General features: G+C 43.5%; 2 protein-coding genes across 2 annotated transcripts; both read left to right on the forward strand.

The window, feature by feature from the left end:
* Positions 1-1,483: 1,483 nt before the first annotated feature.
* UBQLNL (ubiquilin like) lies at positions 1,484-2,982 on the forward strand (the record flags this gene model as incomplete). Its single annotated transcript, XM_079788340.1, is given in 4 exon segments — positions 1,484-1,672; positions 1,676-2,243; positions 2,246-2,403; positions 2,407-2,982. Coding segments are annotated over 4 exon segments (1,491 nt in total).
* Positions 2,983-8,116: 5,134 nt separating this feature from the next.
* Positions 8,117-10,161, forward strand: UBQLN3 (ubiquilin 3; the record flags this gene model as incomplete). The annotated part of the gene is given in 2 exon segments (XM_079788335.1): positions 8,117-8,138; positions 8,141-10,161. Coding segments are annotated over 2 exon segments (2,043 nt in total).
* Between the last annotated feature and the right edge of the window lie 8,114 nt (positions 10,162-18,275).

Consider the following 18,275-nt stretch of genomic DNA (forward strand, 5'->3'; position numbering starts at 1 on the left):
TAGGATAGAGAAAATCTCCACCCAACCCATGCCCCCCAATCTTCTGGAAACATTTTCAATTAAGTCTAGACTCCCAAAATTTATATACAGAGAAAAACCTGAGATCCTTTTTTACAATACCCCTTTTCTGAAGAAGTTAAGGACTTTGTTCTTGACAATTCTCTCTTCTAAGCTCCAACTCTTTCCACATTGTTAACAAAAGCAATAAACTTCTTCTTCTTCTTCTTTAAATAAGCTTCTTCTTATAGGAGAGATTCCATTCCTACCCACAGGTATGTATTTTATCTGTGGCTTTAACAGACCCAACTTTTCATACTATAAGCCTAGTATTCCTACAAGGAACTCATACATAGCACCACATATTCCACATAACCAATCTGCTCTCTTATTTACTTTTTTATTAATTCCACCCTGAGAACTTTGATCCTAATTGTATATAATAAAGAGCTGCCATGACCAGTTTGGCTCAGTGGATAGAGCGTCGGACTGTGGACTGAAGGGTCCCAGGTTTGATTCCAGTCAAGGGCACGTACCTTGGTTGCGGGTACGTCCCCAGTAGGGGTGTGCAGGAGGCAGCTGATTGATGTTTCTCTCTCATCGATGTTTCTAACTCTCTATTCCTCTCCCTTCCTCTCTATAAAAAATCAATAAAATATATTAAAAAAAATAAAGAGCTAATATGCTAATTAGAACAGACAGTGGACCGACCTTCTGGAACCACCTGCTGAAACAACCAGTGGGCGGGGGGCAGGGCCTGTGAGCCTGTGCTGCCAGACCAGCTATGGTGGTTCCGGCACCCCCCCTTCTGCAGAGAGGGCAGTATGGGCCTGGTCCTGGCACCCACCCCTCCCTTCCACAGAGGTGGCAGGAGAGGCAGCGGCGCAGTCCCAGTCCTGGCTCCACGCCTTCCATAGAGGCGGCCACAGGGGAGTGGGCCTAAGCCACAGTCGAAAATCCCCTGAGGGCTCCTGGACTGTGAGAGGGCGCAGGCCAGGCTGAGGGACCCCCGAGTGCACAAATTTTCGTGCACCAGGCCTCTAGTATTTTTAATAATTTTCTTATTTTATTTCATTATGTAGACCTGGAATCCCTAAATATGCCCCCCTTTCCCAGTTAGTCCTGGCAGAGACTATGAGGCCAGGGTTAACATCACAATACGCCTTTTCTAAAGAAGTTATGCTCTTGGTGGGTGGGGGAAGGGAGGGGCAACCCTGGAATGAATCATCTTTAGTTAGCCTATCTTGCACCAAGTATGAATCAGTAGCCACAACAGACCTCAGCTGGGACACATTTAGAGAACTGGGGTGGGGATAGAACATCGCAAAATAGGTGGCCCCAGCCTGATCACTCATCCCTTTTGGGGTAATAAGGAAACTAGCCTGCGGCCTGAGAACATAACATCTGAGACAGAGGCCAGCGATCTTTCCTCACCCATCCTGCCCCTGCTTCCACCTGCTCTCCATCTGCCTTCCCAATAAGGTCCATGCCACATGTCATCTCTCAAACATCTAGGATGGCCCAGCCTGGGCATCCTTCAGGTCTGCCTTCCAACAAGAACATCTCTTTAAGTATCATTCAAGTGACACTGAAGACACCAGGCAAGCAAGACTTTATGATAGCTAATGACACCTCGGTGAGGCAGTCCAAGGAGAAGCTATCAGCTCTTTTTAAATGACAAATGGATCAACTAGTGCTGGTCTTCATGGGCCATATTCTCAAAGACCATGACACACTGAGCCAGAAAGACATCCTAGATGGCCACACCATCCACTTGGTCATCAAGTCTAAACGGAGTTCCAGATCCTTGGTTCATTCTTCCCAGAACCTGCTGAGCAATGAGCCCTGTCACAGGGACAGAAACACCAAAGAAAAAAGCAGTGGGGCATACATGCCTGCTGGTATGAATCACACTCTAGTGGAAGCAGCCCTCTATGTGGAGCCTGATGCAACCCAGATGCATACCCAAGACCCAGAAGTGGGTGATCCCGAGTATATAGCACAGATGCTGGAGAATCCTAGCATCCAGTGGCATCTGTTCACCATGGACCTCATGAGACAGTTCATTCCAGAAATGCAACAATTGATGCTGCAGAACCCAGAAGTCTCACACATCCGTGACGATTCTGAGAGCCTATGGCAGATGCTGGAGCTGACCAGGAATCTTGCATTGATTCAAGAGATCATGCAGATCCAGCAACCTTCACAGAATCTTGAGCATCTACTGAACCCTCAGTCACAACTAGGTACACATCAATCACAGGTGGAGACAATACACTAGGTCAGACCTATGCTAATTCCAATGACCAAATACCCAATAGCTCACAAGATCCCTTTGGAGGCAACTCTTTCACAGCTCTCCTGAAGGGACAAGTGCAAGAACAAGTCCAATTCTCACCCCCATCTTGACCATCATCACATGAAAGGCAGGGCCAGATTCCACAATTCCCTATAACCCAAGACATCTATACTAGTTCTTGTGGCTTATCTTCAATTACCTCAGCAAATGCTACCCCCAACAAAGTGAATCAAAATTTTAGGGCCAATACTGCCACTAACTTCACCAAGGGCCAGAGCCATACCTGGGACATTCAGCAGCCAGCTTGGGTGCCAGCCTTACCTCACATAGAGCTCACTCAGCAACCTCAGACAGAAGGTAAAGATACCACCATCTCTCTAAATAGGTCTGACCAAATGTTAGAGGATGATCTCCAGCTGTTGGAAGAGCAGACACATTTTCCCCAGATCATAAAAAGAATGATTCAATTTCTTTTGAAGAACCCTTACCTGGCAGTCCAGATGATGTTCATGAATATGTCCCAACTGAATGAACAGTGGAGGCAGCAGCTGCTCACCTTCCTGCAGCAGATGCATCTTTCTGACATGCTTATAGCCCTAGCCAACCCTAAGGCATCACAAGCAATATTGCAGATTGAGCATGGTCTGCAGCTGCTGGTCACCGAGGCTCCTATTCTTCTGCCCTGAATTACACTTTACCACTGAGGCTTTGGCTATCTTCTTGCTCCCAGCTGCAGCTACCCTGACACAGTGCTCTGGGCCTGGGATATGCCAGATGTGGCTTATCCCAAAGGGCCTGAGTGCTGCCACAAATCTGGAGCAGCCATGCAGAAGCTACAATCTCTAGCTGAAGATGCTGCCCACCTTCTATAAGCCCCTGAAATTCAGCAAGCAACTGGAATATCTTCAGGCCATGAAATTTGAGAATCACCACACCAATCTGCAGGCTCTAATTGCCACTGAAGTGCTGCTATTTGCAAGCTCAAGAGATCCCACCATGCCTTCTTGTTTCCTTGTTACCTGACTGCTGATCCATTTGATCACCTCATCAGTTAGTTGGAGAAGTCTTGGAGTAGGAGAAAGCAACCAATACTTCCTCTACCTAATAATTGACCATTAGCCATGGCTGGAATATGTGTCAATAAAATGGCTATACCCATTTGCACCCATCTGAATTTGACTTTGTTTCCTTCACAAAAAAGGCATAAATCTGGCCCTGGTCAATGTTTCTCAGTGGTTAGATTCCATCAAGGGAAGTACATGGGTTGCAAATTTGATCCCAGGCCCCAGTCAGGAAGCGTGAGGGAGGCAACCAATCAATATTTCTCTCTGTCTCTCTCTCCCTCTCCTTCTCCCTCCCTCCCTTCTGTTGTCTCTAAAATATGCTCTGGTGAGGATTAACAACAACAAACAAAAAAAGATACCTATCTATGTGTGACATCTCAGTCTCACTTACCTACATATATAAACACACATCACACCTATCTTAATATAGGCAATCATAGTTGCACACATAAAACCACATGCACAGATATCACACCATGCTCACATACCCAAGAACATTCCTATGTAGCCTCAGACAAATATGTACACGTTCACAGGTTCACATAGCTGAAGATTCACATATATAGGTACAAACTCAATACACAGATATGCACAGGCATGTGCATATACAGATACACACAAATTCCTGGAGACACATAAACTCACAGATAAGGAAGGCGAAACATACAAAAGGGGAAAACACTACAGATAGACTCATATATTTAGTCATAAAGACTTTCTTAGTTTCTCAAATCCAAATTGTTCAAATTTCAAAGTGGAAAAAGAAAGGACTGGTGGCCCAGCGTAAGAAAAGTCTACATTTCAGCCAGGTTTTATTGAGTATTTATCCTCCTAGAAGTCTCTTACTAACTGCCATTTTTACAATCATAGGGCTTTGCTGAACTGTTTTCATTCTCTCTTTAGCCCAGAGAGATACAGCTGCTGCCAGCCTCACTCACTTTCCACCTAAAAAAGCCCGGGCTCCCCTGTGACACGACATTTTTCAACATCATCTTCAGCATATCTAATTTTTGCCGCTTGCATTTTCTATGGTTAGCGAAGGTTCCATCTCCTTCTTTTTTATTTTTTAATATATTTTTATTGATTTCAGAGAGGAAGGGAGGAGGAGAGATAGAAACATCAATGATGAGAGAGAATCATTGTTTGGCTGCCTCCTGCATACAACCCACTGGGGATCAAGTCACAACCTGGGCTTGTTTCCTGACTGAGGATGGAACTGTGACCTCCTGGTTCATAAGTCAACACTCAACCACTGAGCCACGCCAGTCGGACCCTTCTTTTCCTGTCTCACCAAGAGTATCTCAGTCAACTGGTATGGAAACAACTGTAGTTCAACTACTCAATTATTAAATTATTTAACAAGCTCTTGCCATAACTGAGTAAGTCAACTATTGTTTTAGGCATTGAAGAAATAGCAATGACAAAACAAAGATTCATTACTTATGGAGTTTATTTTCTTTTGTGATGATACAGTATTCAACTTATAGACATGTTAGGTGGTGATACATGCTCTGAAGAGAAATGAAGCATGTTAAGCTGTTCTATGTAGGGAATAATCAAGACATGACTCACTGTAAAGATGACAGTTGAGCAGGAGTCAGAAAACATCAAGACTTAAACATGCAATTCCCTGGGAGAAGTATGTTCCAGGTAGAGAAGGCTGTATAATAAAAATAAAAACCATCAAGTAGGAGTGTCCTAGTGTTTAAAGAATAATAAAGAGATCATGTAGCTGGAGTGAATAAGAAAATGGGGTCGGGGAATGACATCAGAGAAGTCATGAAGAGATTTTTAGGTCTGGTGAGGACTTTGGATTTTACTATGAAAACCACACCCGGCTGGTGTGGCTCAGTTGTTGAGTGGCAACCTATGAACCAGGAGATCACGGTTCAATTCCTGGTCACAGCATGTGCCCGGATTGAGGACTGGATCCCCAGTGTGGGGCAATATCCAGTGTGGGGAATGCAGGGGCAATGGATCAATGATTCTCTCTCATCACTGATATTTCACTCTTTCTCCCTTTTCCTTCCTCTCTGAAATAAATAAAAATATTAAAAAAACAATAACACACAAACAAACAAAAACCACTGCTAGTTGTTTTTGTGATAAAGCAAGTTAAAGATACTAGTGTCTGAATTTAGGGTGGGAGTGGTGGAGGTGGTGAGAGTTTTCCAAGTCTAAAAATGGAATTCTGGCTGTCCACTGAGGACAATGCTTCTCCAGCAGTGCTGGTTGCTTGTTTTATTCCCTAAGGACTCTAAGTGGGATAGATGTCCTTCTTGCATTATCTTTTGCTTTCTGACCACAATTCTGTAGCTTCAAAACTAGTCTAAATCTGTCAATGATTATTCTGGCATAGCACTCACCTACCAAACTTACCATGGTCTATCCAACTCTGCCTAATCTCTGTGTAGGCAAAGGAAAGCAGACAACTGTGCTGACTAATGTCATCTAAGTATCTATATATATAAAAGCCTAAGCAACCATTATGATCGAACAACCAGAACGACTGGAATGACCGGTCGACCAGTTGCTATGATAAGCACTGACCACCAGGAGGCAGACACTCAATGCAGGAACTGCCCCTGGTGGTCAGTGTGCTCCCACAGCCAACCTCCCATGGCTGGCTAACCTCCCATGGTCCCTCCCCCTGGCCGGTTCCTCCCCCCACCCCCGCCAGTGGCCAACCTCCAGTGGTCCCTCCCCCTCCTATCCCTCCCTCCATCCTGCAGTCCCCAATCGATCGGGACTGAGCAAGACAGCCCTGATTGGCCCTGATCTCTGGCCAGGCTTAGGGACCCTACCCCTTGCACAAATTCATGCTTGGGGCCTCTAGTATTACCAAAGGTCTTAATTGGTCTGTTAGTGATACTTCAACATTTTTCTACTCCAATATTACTCCAGAATCTACATTAGTATAACTTGGAGAGTGTGTCAAAACATGAATTTCTGAGCTCCATTCCAAGAGGTTCTGATTCAGTAGATCTAGAGTAGAGCCTCAGTTGATGCTGATGCTACTGGTCTGGGGAACCAAACTTCGAAGCCAATGCCCTTAATCAATACACTATCTTATTATTTGCTCATTTCAACAAGAAGACAAAAGTGATCAGAACTGACTTACACCTGTGTCCATCACTAAATCGACCATCGAATTTGCTTCTGTACTCATATACTCTGCTCTTCATCCTGTTGTATTGAATAAACTGTCCATGCTCTTAAATCAAACTCTCCATTTATCTACTTGACAATTTATTCTTGAAATTATTTTCTCTTTCTCATGCTTCATTTTGTTCTCATTGTATTGCCTCCATCAAAATAAAAATATGATGTAATATTCTAATCTTAAGAATAAAAATCCTTTATTGTCACATTCCCTACAGCCACCATCCTTTTTTTCTTATTTACAATGTTTTTATTAGATCCACTTTTTAAAAAAATTCATTTGCTTTTAAACCCAGTCCAACAGGTTTCCTGTACCCACCACTTTTCCAAAACTTGTTTCATCATGGTCCTAATTTTCTCTTATCAAATCCAGTATCACTTCTCAGTTCTCCTTCCACTGATTCACCAGGATCATTTGACACCTTTGGTTACTCTCTACTTTTTGAAACTCTTCACTTTATCTCTCTCTGCTTTTTTTGACTTAATGTCTTATTTCTTCTAAATATCCTTTGTTGAATTCACTTAATCTTCCAGACTTCTAAATATTGTAGGCCTATAAGTCAGTCTTTTTACCTCTATCCCTTTTCCTAGATAAACAAAGCTTATGATTCTAAATACTTTGTCAATGTGGATGAACTCTAGATTCATGATATTGAATTACCTCCCTACATTTGCACTTGTATATAAAATAGATTTCTTAGATATAGGTAAAACTGAACTTTTATTTAATTTTCTGTGTAACAATCATATTTCCTCCTTTTTTCCCCCCCCTAATCTCAATAAGTAGCCAGTCAATTCTTTGAGTTCTTCTGTAGGGTAATAATGATTTTTCCCTTCTCATATTTTATCTTCTGCCTATCAGAAAGTCAATACTTTGAAAATATATAAATAATTTGTAGCTAATGTTGAATCAGAGAAATGACTGGAACATACAATGCCAGGAAGAAGGTTGACTGGGGATTAGCTGAATTTGAGTCTTTATGGGGACACAGAGGATTGAGGAGTCTTTCTTAGTTGTTCAATCCAAGTGAGTCTCCACATGCCACATACCAGCACATGTGGAATCAGGACTCTTGGACTCAGAAAGAGGATCAATTAAGGTCCCTCACTATGAAAAGGGTAATTGAGATAAGGAAATGGAAAAGTTAAAGGTTGGGAGAAACAGTTCCCAGGGATCCGTACCTTGGAGAAATCTCAAACTCCATTTTATGAGGCTGTGATGTCAGTGGTGAGGTCACAGAGGTGAGCTGATAGAGTGGGTTCCAGCCCAGAAAGCTTCAGGGGTGGCTGTTCAGCAAGATGAGGGCGGTTTGGAGCCCTGTATAAGAGGAAGGACGGGGTCACAGCTGATTGGTATGTATTCCCCAAATTGGATCCTTTTTCCTTGCCCAGTTACTCATCCATTGTAGCACTCTTTCCCATGTCTTCAGGTGTTCCTTCCCTGATACCAACATCTCTCAAACCCATAACCCTCCCAAAGCATCCTACCCCAGAGACCTCATTGACCCTTCTATGTGGACCCTCTAGTTTTCCCACCTTGACATCCCAGGTCCTCTTTCTGCTCACTTTCCTAATTTTTCCACTGCTCCAAAAGATGATCTTGGTCTCCCATTCCCATCCACCAGCTGTGTCCCCACAGACCTGGGCCTTCTGCTGCCCCCCATGGCCAAAAGCGGAGAGGCCCTGCCACAGGGCTGTCCAGCACCAGTCCAGAATCCCCACCTCATCAAAGTGACAGTGAAGACACCCAAGGACAAGGAGGATTTCTCAGTTATAGACACTTGCACCATCCAGCAGCTGAAGAAAGAGATATCTCAGCGCTTTAAGGCTCACCCTGATCAGCTGGTCTTAATCTTTGCTGGCAAAATCCTCAAGGATCCTGACTCACTGGCACAGTGTGGAGTGAGAGATGGCCTCACTGTCCACCTGGTCATCAAGATGCAGCGCCGTACCATGGGCACTGACTCTCCAGATGCTTCAGTCCCTAGTCCAGCCCCTGGATTGCTCCCTCAGCCAAGCTCCATTTTCCCAACAGACGGGCCATCCACCTTTAGCTTAGGTGTCCTCACAGGCCTCAGTGGGCTGGGCCTGACTTCTGGTAGTTTCCCCGACCAGCCAAGCTCACTGATGTGGCAGAATGTATCTGTGCCTGAATTTGTGGCTCAGATCATTGATGAGCCTTTCATCCAGGGTCTGCTGTCCAACACAGGCCTGGTGCGTCAGCTGGTTCATGACAACCCCCATATGCAGCAGCTGATCCAGCACAACCCTGAGATTGGGCATATTCTCAACAATCCTGAAATCATGCGGCAGACACTGGAGTTTCTACGCAACCCTGCCATGATGCAAGAGATGATGCGTAGCCAGGACCGGGCGCTCAGTAACCTGGAGAGCATCCCCGGTGGCTACAATGTGCTTCGGACTATGTACACAGATATTATGGACCCAATGCTTAATGCGGTACAGGAGCAGTTTGGTGGCAATCCCTTTGCCGCTACCACTACTGCTAATGCTACCACTAACAACAGCCAACCTTCAAGGATGGAGAACTGTGACCCTCTTCCCAATCCCTGGGCTTCCACAAATGGAAGCTCAGGTGGCAGGCGGGGCAGGTGGCCTGGGGACCAGGACATATCTGAAATTAGAAATAGGGCTCCTAACATTCTTGGTAGTTTAGGGCTCTATGACTACCTCCAACAATTACATGAGACCCCTCTGTCCCTGGGAACCTACCTGCAGGGGACTGCATCCACCCTCAATCCAAGCCAAGAGGCACCGCCACCAGGAAACCGAGTTCCCCCAACCTCATCTCGAGTTCCCCCAACTTCATCCCAGAAACCTGAGTCAGGCCATCCACGCCCCAAGGAGTCAGTAGCAATCAAAGGCAAATCCTCTTGCCCAGCATTCTTGAGATACCCCACAGACAGTAGTCCTAGACAAAACGGAAGCCAAGATCGTTCAGGGAATGGCTCCACTGGTCACAGCACCAGCATGCCTGATCTTATCTCAGGGCTGGGGGTTGCTGCCAACAGGGCCCCATTTGGTCCTTCACCACCGTCCCCAATGGTAGCTACCTCTGGAATCCCTGATCATTCCTGGATGCCACCATCAGCTTATTCAAGATCTCTGCGACCAGATAGCATGAATCAGGCCCCACAATTACAGGATGAGATACGCCGGCAGCTGCCCTTGCTGCTGCATCTTCAGGCAGCTATGGCAAACCCTCGTGCCATGCGTGCCCTACTTCAGATTGAGCAGGGTCTGCAGGTCCTAGCAACTGAGGCACCTCACCTCCTACTCTGGTTCATGCCTTGCCTAGCAGGGCTGGGAAATATGGCAGGAGAGGCAGAGCCTGGAGAGGGCACCCTTATGTCTGAGGCTCCTCCACCAGCCCCAGCTCCTGAGGTTTCCCCAGAACAGGGTTCTGTGGAGCTAGGCCTCCATTCCAGTCCCATCCTCCAGATACTGCAAGCCCTGGCCGGTACCAATTCCCAGCAGCTGCAGCCCGAGACTCACTTCCGGGTGCAGCTAGAGCAACTGCGGGCCATGGGCTTTCTGAATCCCGAAGCCAACCTCCAGGCCCTCATTGCCACGGGAGGTGATGTGGATGCTGCGGTAGAGAAGCTGAGGCAGTCCTAGGAGCCCAAGTTCAGACTGTATCTTTTCCTCTGTGCCCTTTTCCCCATATTCCCCGCCCCACTCCCCCCATTATTGAATGCAGCCGCACTATGAACTTAATTTACTATTATGCCCTTTACTGCGGAGACAATATCATTCCAGAGTCAATGTGGAAGAAAGAGGGCCACAAACAGGGTGGGGGTGCTTTGAGTGACCCAACCATCCCTGCCACTGCACAATGATGGGGCCCCGGTGTGAGCTCTGCAAATGCTTGTCTTGAGATGCAATTACATCCAATCTCCAGCTGCTGCCTGAGTCTGATTCTTTGTGGGCACTGAGAAAAGGGGAACATGTGGAACAGAGGTGATGATTAGAGCTATGTCTGTATGGATATGAGGGCATGAAGGGAAACTGAATGTTTGAAGCTAAAACATTCAGAGGCATGGAAAATAGAGCAGGGAGAGCTGAGGCATTTTTCTTGGTGTCCTTCCAGAGGTGCCTCAAATTTTGTGTCCTGTAGGAGCTGCCACCATGTACTCTGTTCTTTGGTGCCTCTACCACCAGTCTGAAGAGTGAAAGTGGGCACCGTTTCTTATTTTTATTGCTGCTGAAGACTATCCCATGGGTGGCTCTCATTTTCTGAGTTCAATGCTGATCCCTGAGTGGACAGAGATAGAGCAGGATTGTGGCTAAGCATCTTCCATCTCGCCAGGTTTACAAAGTTATCGTCCCTAGTGACCAGATTCAGGGAGTTGCTGTCATCGACACAGGCTATGTGTGCCCTGGATTTTGTCTTTCTTGTAACTTCTAGCTCTGAAATTGAATACCTATCCTGGCCTTAGCATTCACTATTAGAAATTCAATATGAGTAAGAAATATGATCCTGCCCTCATGAGTTTATCATCTGGTAGCAGGAACTATTCAAATTGGGAATAATTGAAGAGTGCTCATTTGTAATTACAAACTATGATAAATGCTATGAAGAAAGAGAAGGGGAGTGTGAAATAGCATAATAGGTTTGATCTATTCTGGGAGACAGAGAAGACTGCTGTGAGTATATGCTCTAAGCTACTACCTGGAAAATAAGAATGAAGTAGGTAAAGATTTGAGAGGGGAGAGGAGTATTCCAGCAGAAGAGTCATTATATACAAAGGCACTGGGGTAGGATGTATGTCACACATGGGAAGGGCCCAAGGAATCTTGGGCTAAATTTTAATTTACATTCAAATGCTTCCTGTTGCCCATGTACTTCTAGGGTGAAAGTGTTACAATTCATAAATCAAGCGAGTAAATCATGCCTTCCAGTCCCCATACACATGAATGTGCCCATGGACTCACACTGGAAGCACACTATGGAGAAATGTCCCAACACGCAGTGCATATTCACAGGTAAATACACTTTCACACAGGCATGCCTATGTTCACGTGTATAAGCACACACACACACACACACACACACACACACAACACAGTTTGTTAGAGATTTACCACAGAAATGGGAGTATAAACCTTTAAAAAAATTAAGTCAGGGAAAGAAAAGTGTCTTTGGTAGAGGACACCACTATGGTACAAGTGGCCGTGGTGTGTTTAAACATAGGGCTCCTAACATTCTTGGTAGTTTAGGGCTCTATGACTACCTCCAACAATAGAGACTCAGTGTTGGAGGTCCTTTCAGGGACTGGGAAAAACAGAACTTCTGCCTGGAACTCAGGATACTTGGACCAAACTCTCTTTACTTTTTAGCTTGGAGACAAAAAGAACTTTTGGGTACACTATTTTAGGGTTCAATCTCTAGGAGGAGCACCAAATTTCAGAACCCCTTTATCACCCACTTTGCTCCTCATCAGTGGGAAAGTTCTTATCCAGATCAAAGGAACTGTAGTTTAAGATGGTGCTGGGGAAACAAAGATAAAAGTCTTGCCTCTCTGTTTCCTGAAAGTAACAAGCCAAGTAGTGCTCTGGGGCTGCCTCTGAGTGGAGAAGATGTGCATGCACGATATCTAATTTCCATCCTGGGAAAATCAGTTAGGTATGAGAAAAAAAAAGGGGGGGGAGGGAAGGGAAATAAATGTTGCTGTTCTCATCTATCTATGGGAAAGAGAAGCATAAGGTTTCATATGAAGGAAAGTGGGAATTTGCGTCTAAAAGTCCTGGGAAGTGGACTCATTTTTTGTCCATATCCTTTTGAGAGCCCTCTATAGTTGATGAGATGGTGAGAATCCTTGCTATAGCCTCATCAGCGACTGAACTCATCAGCCCCATGGCCCTGTTCCATGGTGAAGGTGGGGAACTTCCAGGAGGAGGAGGTTCCAGGGGCAGGCACAGTCACTGTTCCCCATTAGCAGCTAACATAGGGTTTGGTGCATAGGAACACAATTAGTAAATCATTCACTGAGACAACATTGAATGGGGAGTGAGGAAATGAGCAACTGAATGAGAAAGTAGTTGAGGAGACCACGTAGATATGAATCAAATAGAGCATATCACAGGGCTGGAGATTGTGTTTGTGAAAATAAAAACTGTTGGGGTTTGGGAAGAGAGATTTCTGTGGGCTGATGTTACTGAAAGAAAAGGCCTCCAGAGACATCCCATGTGCTGATTCTTAGTGCTCCAAGTAAATATCGGCTCCTTGGAATGACCGCACTAGGATTTAGTGTGGGTGAGGAATAGAAAAAGGGTCTGGTCATATTTGGCCTGGTGCCTGGACCCTCACAAAATGTGCCCTTTCTTTAAACAAAGAGGTTTTCTAGAAAGTAAAAAAAACCAGTGAAGTCTGATGATTTGTATTACAGATAGCCAGCCAGGTAGGTGTATGGCATTTTAAGAGAAAGGCACTATCCAAACAATGGAAAATAATTTTTGACATCTGTGTTCTTTATTTTCTTTATTTTTTTTTTAGATATTTCTCTAATATATGTTATAAATATATCTCCACATTTCCATAGATATTTTAGGGTTGCATTAATTACATTTAATTTTAATAATAGTTAACACTTTTTGAGGTTTTCCTACATGCTGGGTTCTGTTCCAAGCTTTTTTTTAAAAATATATTTTTATTGATTTCAGAGAGGAAAGGAGAGGGAGAGAGAGATAGAAACATCAATGATGAGAGCAAATCATTAATTGGCGGCCTCCTGCAAACCCCCCAGTGGGGCTTGAGCCTGCAACCCGAGCATGTACCCTGGACCAGAATCGAAACCGGGATCCCTCTGTCCACAGGCTGATGCTCTATCCATTGAGCCCAACCTGCCAGGCTGTTCCAAGCTTTTTACATCTGAAGCCACACGATGGTTCTTTAATGCAGGTCATATTATTATCCATATTTATCAGATGAGGAAAACTGAGGCATAGGAAGAGGAGAAGTGCATGTCTTTTAAAGTTATATAGCTTCTGCATAGTAGAGCCAGAATTTGAAATTAGATGATCTATTTCCAGAACCCACACTCTTAAACACTGCACTGAATGAGGTTAATGCTTTAATCTTTACTTGAACAAAGTGAAAGGGGCAGAGTTTGTGGTATTTCATTGAAATTTTGCACTCTTGACTCTTGCAATTATCTACACTGGACTGAAATACCTTCGTTACCATGTTCCTCAGATGAGTAAATCTCTATTTTAAAAATGTTAATCTACTATTACCACACTTCTTCCATTATTTTATTTATTTAGCTGGTTTTTTTTTCTTTAATTTTTTTCAATGACAGTTTACATTCAATACTGTTTTATGTTAGTTTCAAGTGTACAGTATAGAGGTTAGACAATCATGTACCTTACAAAGCAGTCCCTCTGGTATTTTCAGTACCTGTCTGGCACTGTACATAGTTATTACACTATTATTGACTATATTCCCTGTGCTATACTTTACCTCCCTGAACTATTTTGTGACTACCAATTTGCAGTTTTTAACTCCTTCACCTTTTTTTTTACCCAGTCCCTCAACCCCTCCCCTCTGGCAACCATCAGTCTGTTCTCTGTATTGAACTTCTTCAATTATTTAATAAAATATTTAATGAAATATTTAATAAAAGATCAATGCTTGACTCATTATTCCTTTGCAAAACTCCATTGTCTAATTTTGTTGATTTTTCTGAATACACTTTATAATAGATGTCAAAATTCAGAAAAGGACACATGACATTTTAGGTGGCTTTCCTTGACATTTAAAAATTAGAGAAACATTAGAGAAATGTATCAGAGACAGTCTTTTCTTTTAAAATAGGAAATATTTCCATTTAGTTTATTTATATAGCTTCTACATATTTGGCTTTATTTATACATAACATTATTTTGGTTATTTGGAGTAAAATTATTTTAATTATGTTTAGATATTGCTGTAATGAAACTGTGCTGTCACCAGTTACATTTTGATCTTTATTTCAGAGAGATTTTTCATTGATTCTCATGCCACAACCAAATGTTTCCTTGATAGTCATAAAACCCCCATTATTCTAATAGTTAAATCTCTTCTTTCCTAAAAACATAACTTGACTTGTTTGCTCAATTTACGTTTTTGTTTTTTTTTTAGTATTTTATTTTATTTTAATTTTTTTTCCTTTATTGATTAAGGTGTCACATATTTGTCCTCATCCCCCCCATTCCCTTCCCCCACCCCACCCCCCTGTTGTCCTTAACCATTGGTTAGGCTTGTATGCATGCACACAAGTCCTTTGGTTGATCTCTCCCCCCTACCCCCACCCTCCCCTACCCTCCCTCTGAGGCCCGACAGTCTGATCGATGCCTCCTCCTTTCTGGGTCTGTTCTTGTTCATCAGTCTATGTTGTTCATCATTTCCCCTAGATGAGTGAGATCCTTTGTTACTAGAAATATACTTATAAGAACCGAATGTGAGACGAGCAATAATAGTTATGCTGACAGGCAAATGAATCAGTTGTATTAAGTTTCTTTCTGGACCAACAGTTCTTTTGGGACCCAATTTCAATGTCCATCAGTTCCTTATGTCAGCACTGACTTTTCAGCTCTGGGTGGTGGACAAATGGTGGTAATGCAGGTCCGACTCCCTCTGGTTTGGTCTCGCCCGGACCCAGGGGCGCGCGGCCTCACCCGGACCTGGGACCCAGCATCACCCGGGCCCCGGGGCAAGTGGCCTCACCCGGACCCAGGTGCACGTGGCCTCACCTGGTCCCGGGATCCAGCCTCACCCGGACCCAGGGGCACGCGGCCTCGCCCGGACCTGGGACCCAGCCTCACCTGGATCCAGGGGCACACGGCCTCACCTGGACCTGGGATTCAGCTACACCCGGACCCAGGGGCGCGTGGCCTCTCCCGGACCCAGGGGCGCAGCCTCACCCGGACCTGGGTCAATTTACAAGTTTTAATATTTAAAAAATATTTAGATAACATTGATAAATAAAATAAGAATACAAAAATCAACAATAGTTCCACTACCCAGATGGCACTGCTAATACCATGATGGTATCCTTTTACATATTTTACAAAACTGAGATTATATTGTACATAATGTTTTATAGCCTGCCTTTCAACTTGATCATCTAGCATAAATCTTTTCCCCAACTTATTAAGTAGCCTTTTACAGTTCATTAATTTGATAAGTATTTCCTGAACAATTTTCATATGTCAGAAACTGTGCTCGGTGGTAGGAATATAATATTGAACAAGATAGATATGGTTCCTGCCTTAAAGAGCATATAATAATAGTGAGATAACAGACCTCAAACAAACAAATAAGAAATAGAAGTAAAAGCTAACACAGAGCACTCACCAAGAATTAGACACTATTCTTTAAGCTTATGCATATTAATATACTCAGTTCTTAAAAGAACCCTATAAGGTAGGTACTATTATTATTTTTTAAAATATGTTATTATTGATTTCAGAGGTTAGGGGAGCGGGGAAGAGAGAGAGAGATAGAGCCATCAATAATGAGAATCATTAGTCAGTTGCCTCCTTCATGCCCCCTACTGGGAATCAAGCAGCAACGCAGAAATGTGCCCTGATCTAGACTCGAACTCTGACCTACTGGCTCATTGGTGAGCGTCAACCAATGAGCAACACCAGACAGGCAGGTAGGTACTATTATTAAACCCATTTTACAGATGAATAAAGTAAAGAATAATAATGTCAAGTGTCTAAGGTTACACAGCTAGTAAATGATGGAGCCAGAACTTGGATTTGAACAGTGTCTCTAGAGGACACACTCTTAATCTCTATTCTATATCACTTTCTATTACATAAAAATTGAATTATTATAGATTTCATGCAGAAAATAAGCAAGATATGTTTCTAGTATATATTAGGGAAGGGGGATATATTTTTAGAAGGGTGGTCAGAGTGCATCTCACTGGAGGGAGTATTTATGCCAACATTTGAAGGGTAAGAGGAAGCCAGACACTCAAAGAGCTGGGTGAAGAATGTTTCAAGCATATGGGAAAGTATAAAATAGACCTTGAGTTTGGATAGAGTTTGACACATTGGAAGAAAAAGAGAAAAAGGGAAAAAAAAGACTAATGTGTTTCAAGGGGAACAAATAATTTTCCCTCTACCCTTCTGAATTCTTCTGGCTGGACTAATAAATTGAGAAAATGGCCAAATTTATCACGTAAGTACATATGGGGGTTCCCTAAGAACAGGGGCCTGAAGACACCTTGGGCAGTTGAGGCTTATAAGCCATTCTGAACTAAGGAGAAGGAAGCAAAAGTCTGGGATTTCCAAGGGAAAGTAGGCAACTCACAGGCAGATGAGAACAAGCATAGTCAACAAAGTCTTGCTGGGGCCACCCAAATACTGGAACATGGAGTCCAACCAACTTTGCGTGATTCCTCTCTGTCTGTCTCACATAGTTCATATTATGTTAAGGTGATAGCTTCATTTCTTCAAGCAGGAATTTATTTCTTTCTGAGTCTTTTGTTACTTAAGTTAGCCAGCTTAAAATAATCAATACCCTTTAAAACACATTTTGGGGTGAAAAACTTCTTCCCCTCAGTGTCCAGAGTGAAAAAAATAAGAGGGGAAAGTGTGTCGGACTGGCTGGTTTGGCTCAGTGGATAGTGCATCGGGCTGCAGACCTAAGGGTCCCAGGTTCAGTTCTGGTCAAGGGCACGTACCTTGGTTGCAGGCTCCTCACAGGTCCGGGCCCTGGTCAGGGCTCTTGCAGGAGGCAACCAATCGATATTTCTCTTACATTGATGTTTCTCTTTCTTTCCCTCTATCTTCCACTTCCCATAACAATAAGTGGAAAAATATCCTCAGGTGAGGATTAACAACAACAACAAAAAATAATAAGGAAAGTATGTCAAGGTGAGGTGGGAAAGACAGTGGAGTGCAAGATGGCACAGGGCTTTGTTGCCATGTACAAGGGTAGATTTTATTCTTAATTCATGTGGAGCATGAATGAGAGAGTGGCAAGGGTGGAAGGCATGTCCAATTGGAAGACCTGTGCAGTCATTCTAGCTAGAGATGGTGTTGCCCTGAGATTTGGTTTTCCACAATGGTGTATGTCCAACAAGAAGTGGACAACTGAAAATATATTTTGGAGAGAGAATTTATAAAACTTTCAGGTAAGTTTGGATGTGCAAACTTAAGGGAAGGGAGATGTGAGGGTTTATTAATTCAGCTAATACTAATTGAACACCCTCTCTATGCCAGGTCCTGTGCTAGGTGTTGGAGAAGGGAGACATTCTAGACACAAAGTCCTGCCTTCACAAAGCCAATACAGAGGGGACAGGCACCAAGCAATCAATATAATTTCAAGCAAAGGGAGAGGTTAAGAAGAAAGTAAGGAGAGTAAGAAACAGAGATCCACAGGTGGACTCTTTTTGGTTGGTCATCAGGAAGAACACCATTTAAGCAGAGATGTGATGAATAAAGGCATCACAATGAAGGTCAATGAAGGTCAGGAGCAAGAGTTCTCAGGTCAAAGGGGCATCAATTAAAATGCAGGCACTAGCTTGGCGTGTTCCAGGGACACAAGTAGTCTGCTGTGACAGGAGCAGATACTCAGAGATGGGGTCAGGGAGGCTGGCATGGGCCAGATTGTTAGGGCATTTTAATCTTGGTAAAGCATTTAGATTTAATTAAAATATAATAGAAAAATCTTTGATGGTTTTGGGTAAAGAGGTGAGATTAAGTGAGCTGTATTTTTAAAAGATCACATTCAC

This window comes from Cnephaeus nilssonii (genome assembly GCF_951640355.1).
Source record: "Cnephaeus nilssonii genome assembly, chromosome: 13".
In the NCBI taxonomy this organism is placed as follows: domain Eukaryota; kingdom Metazoa; phylum Chordata; class Mammalia; order Chiroptera; family Vespertilionidae; genus Cnephaeus; species Cnephaeus nilssonii.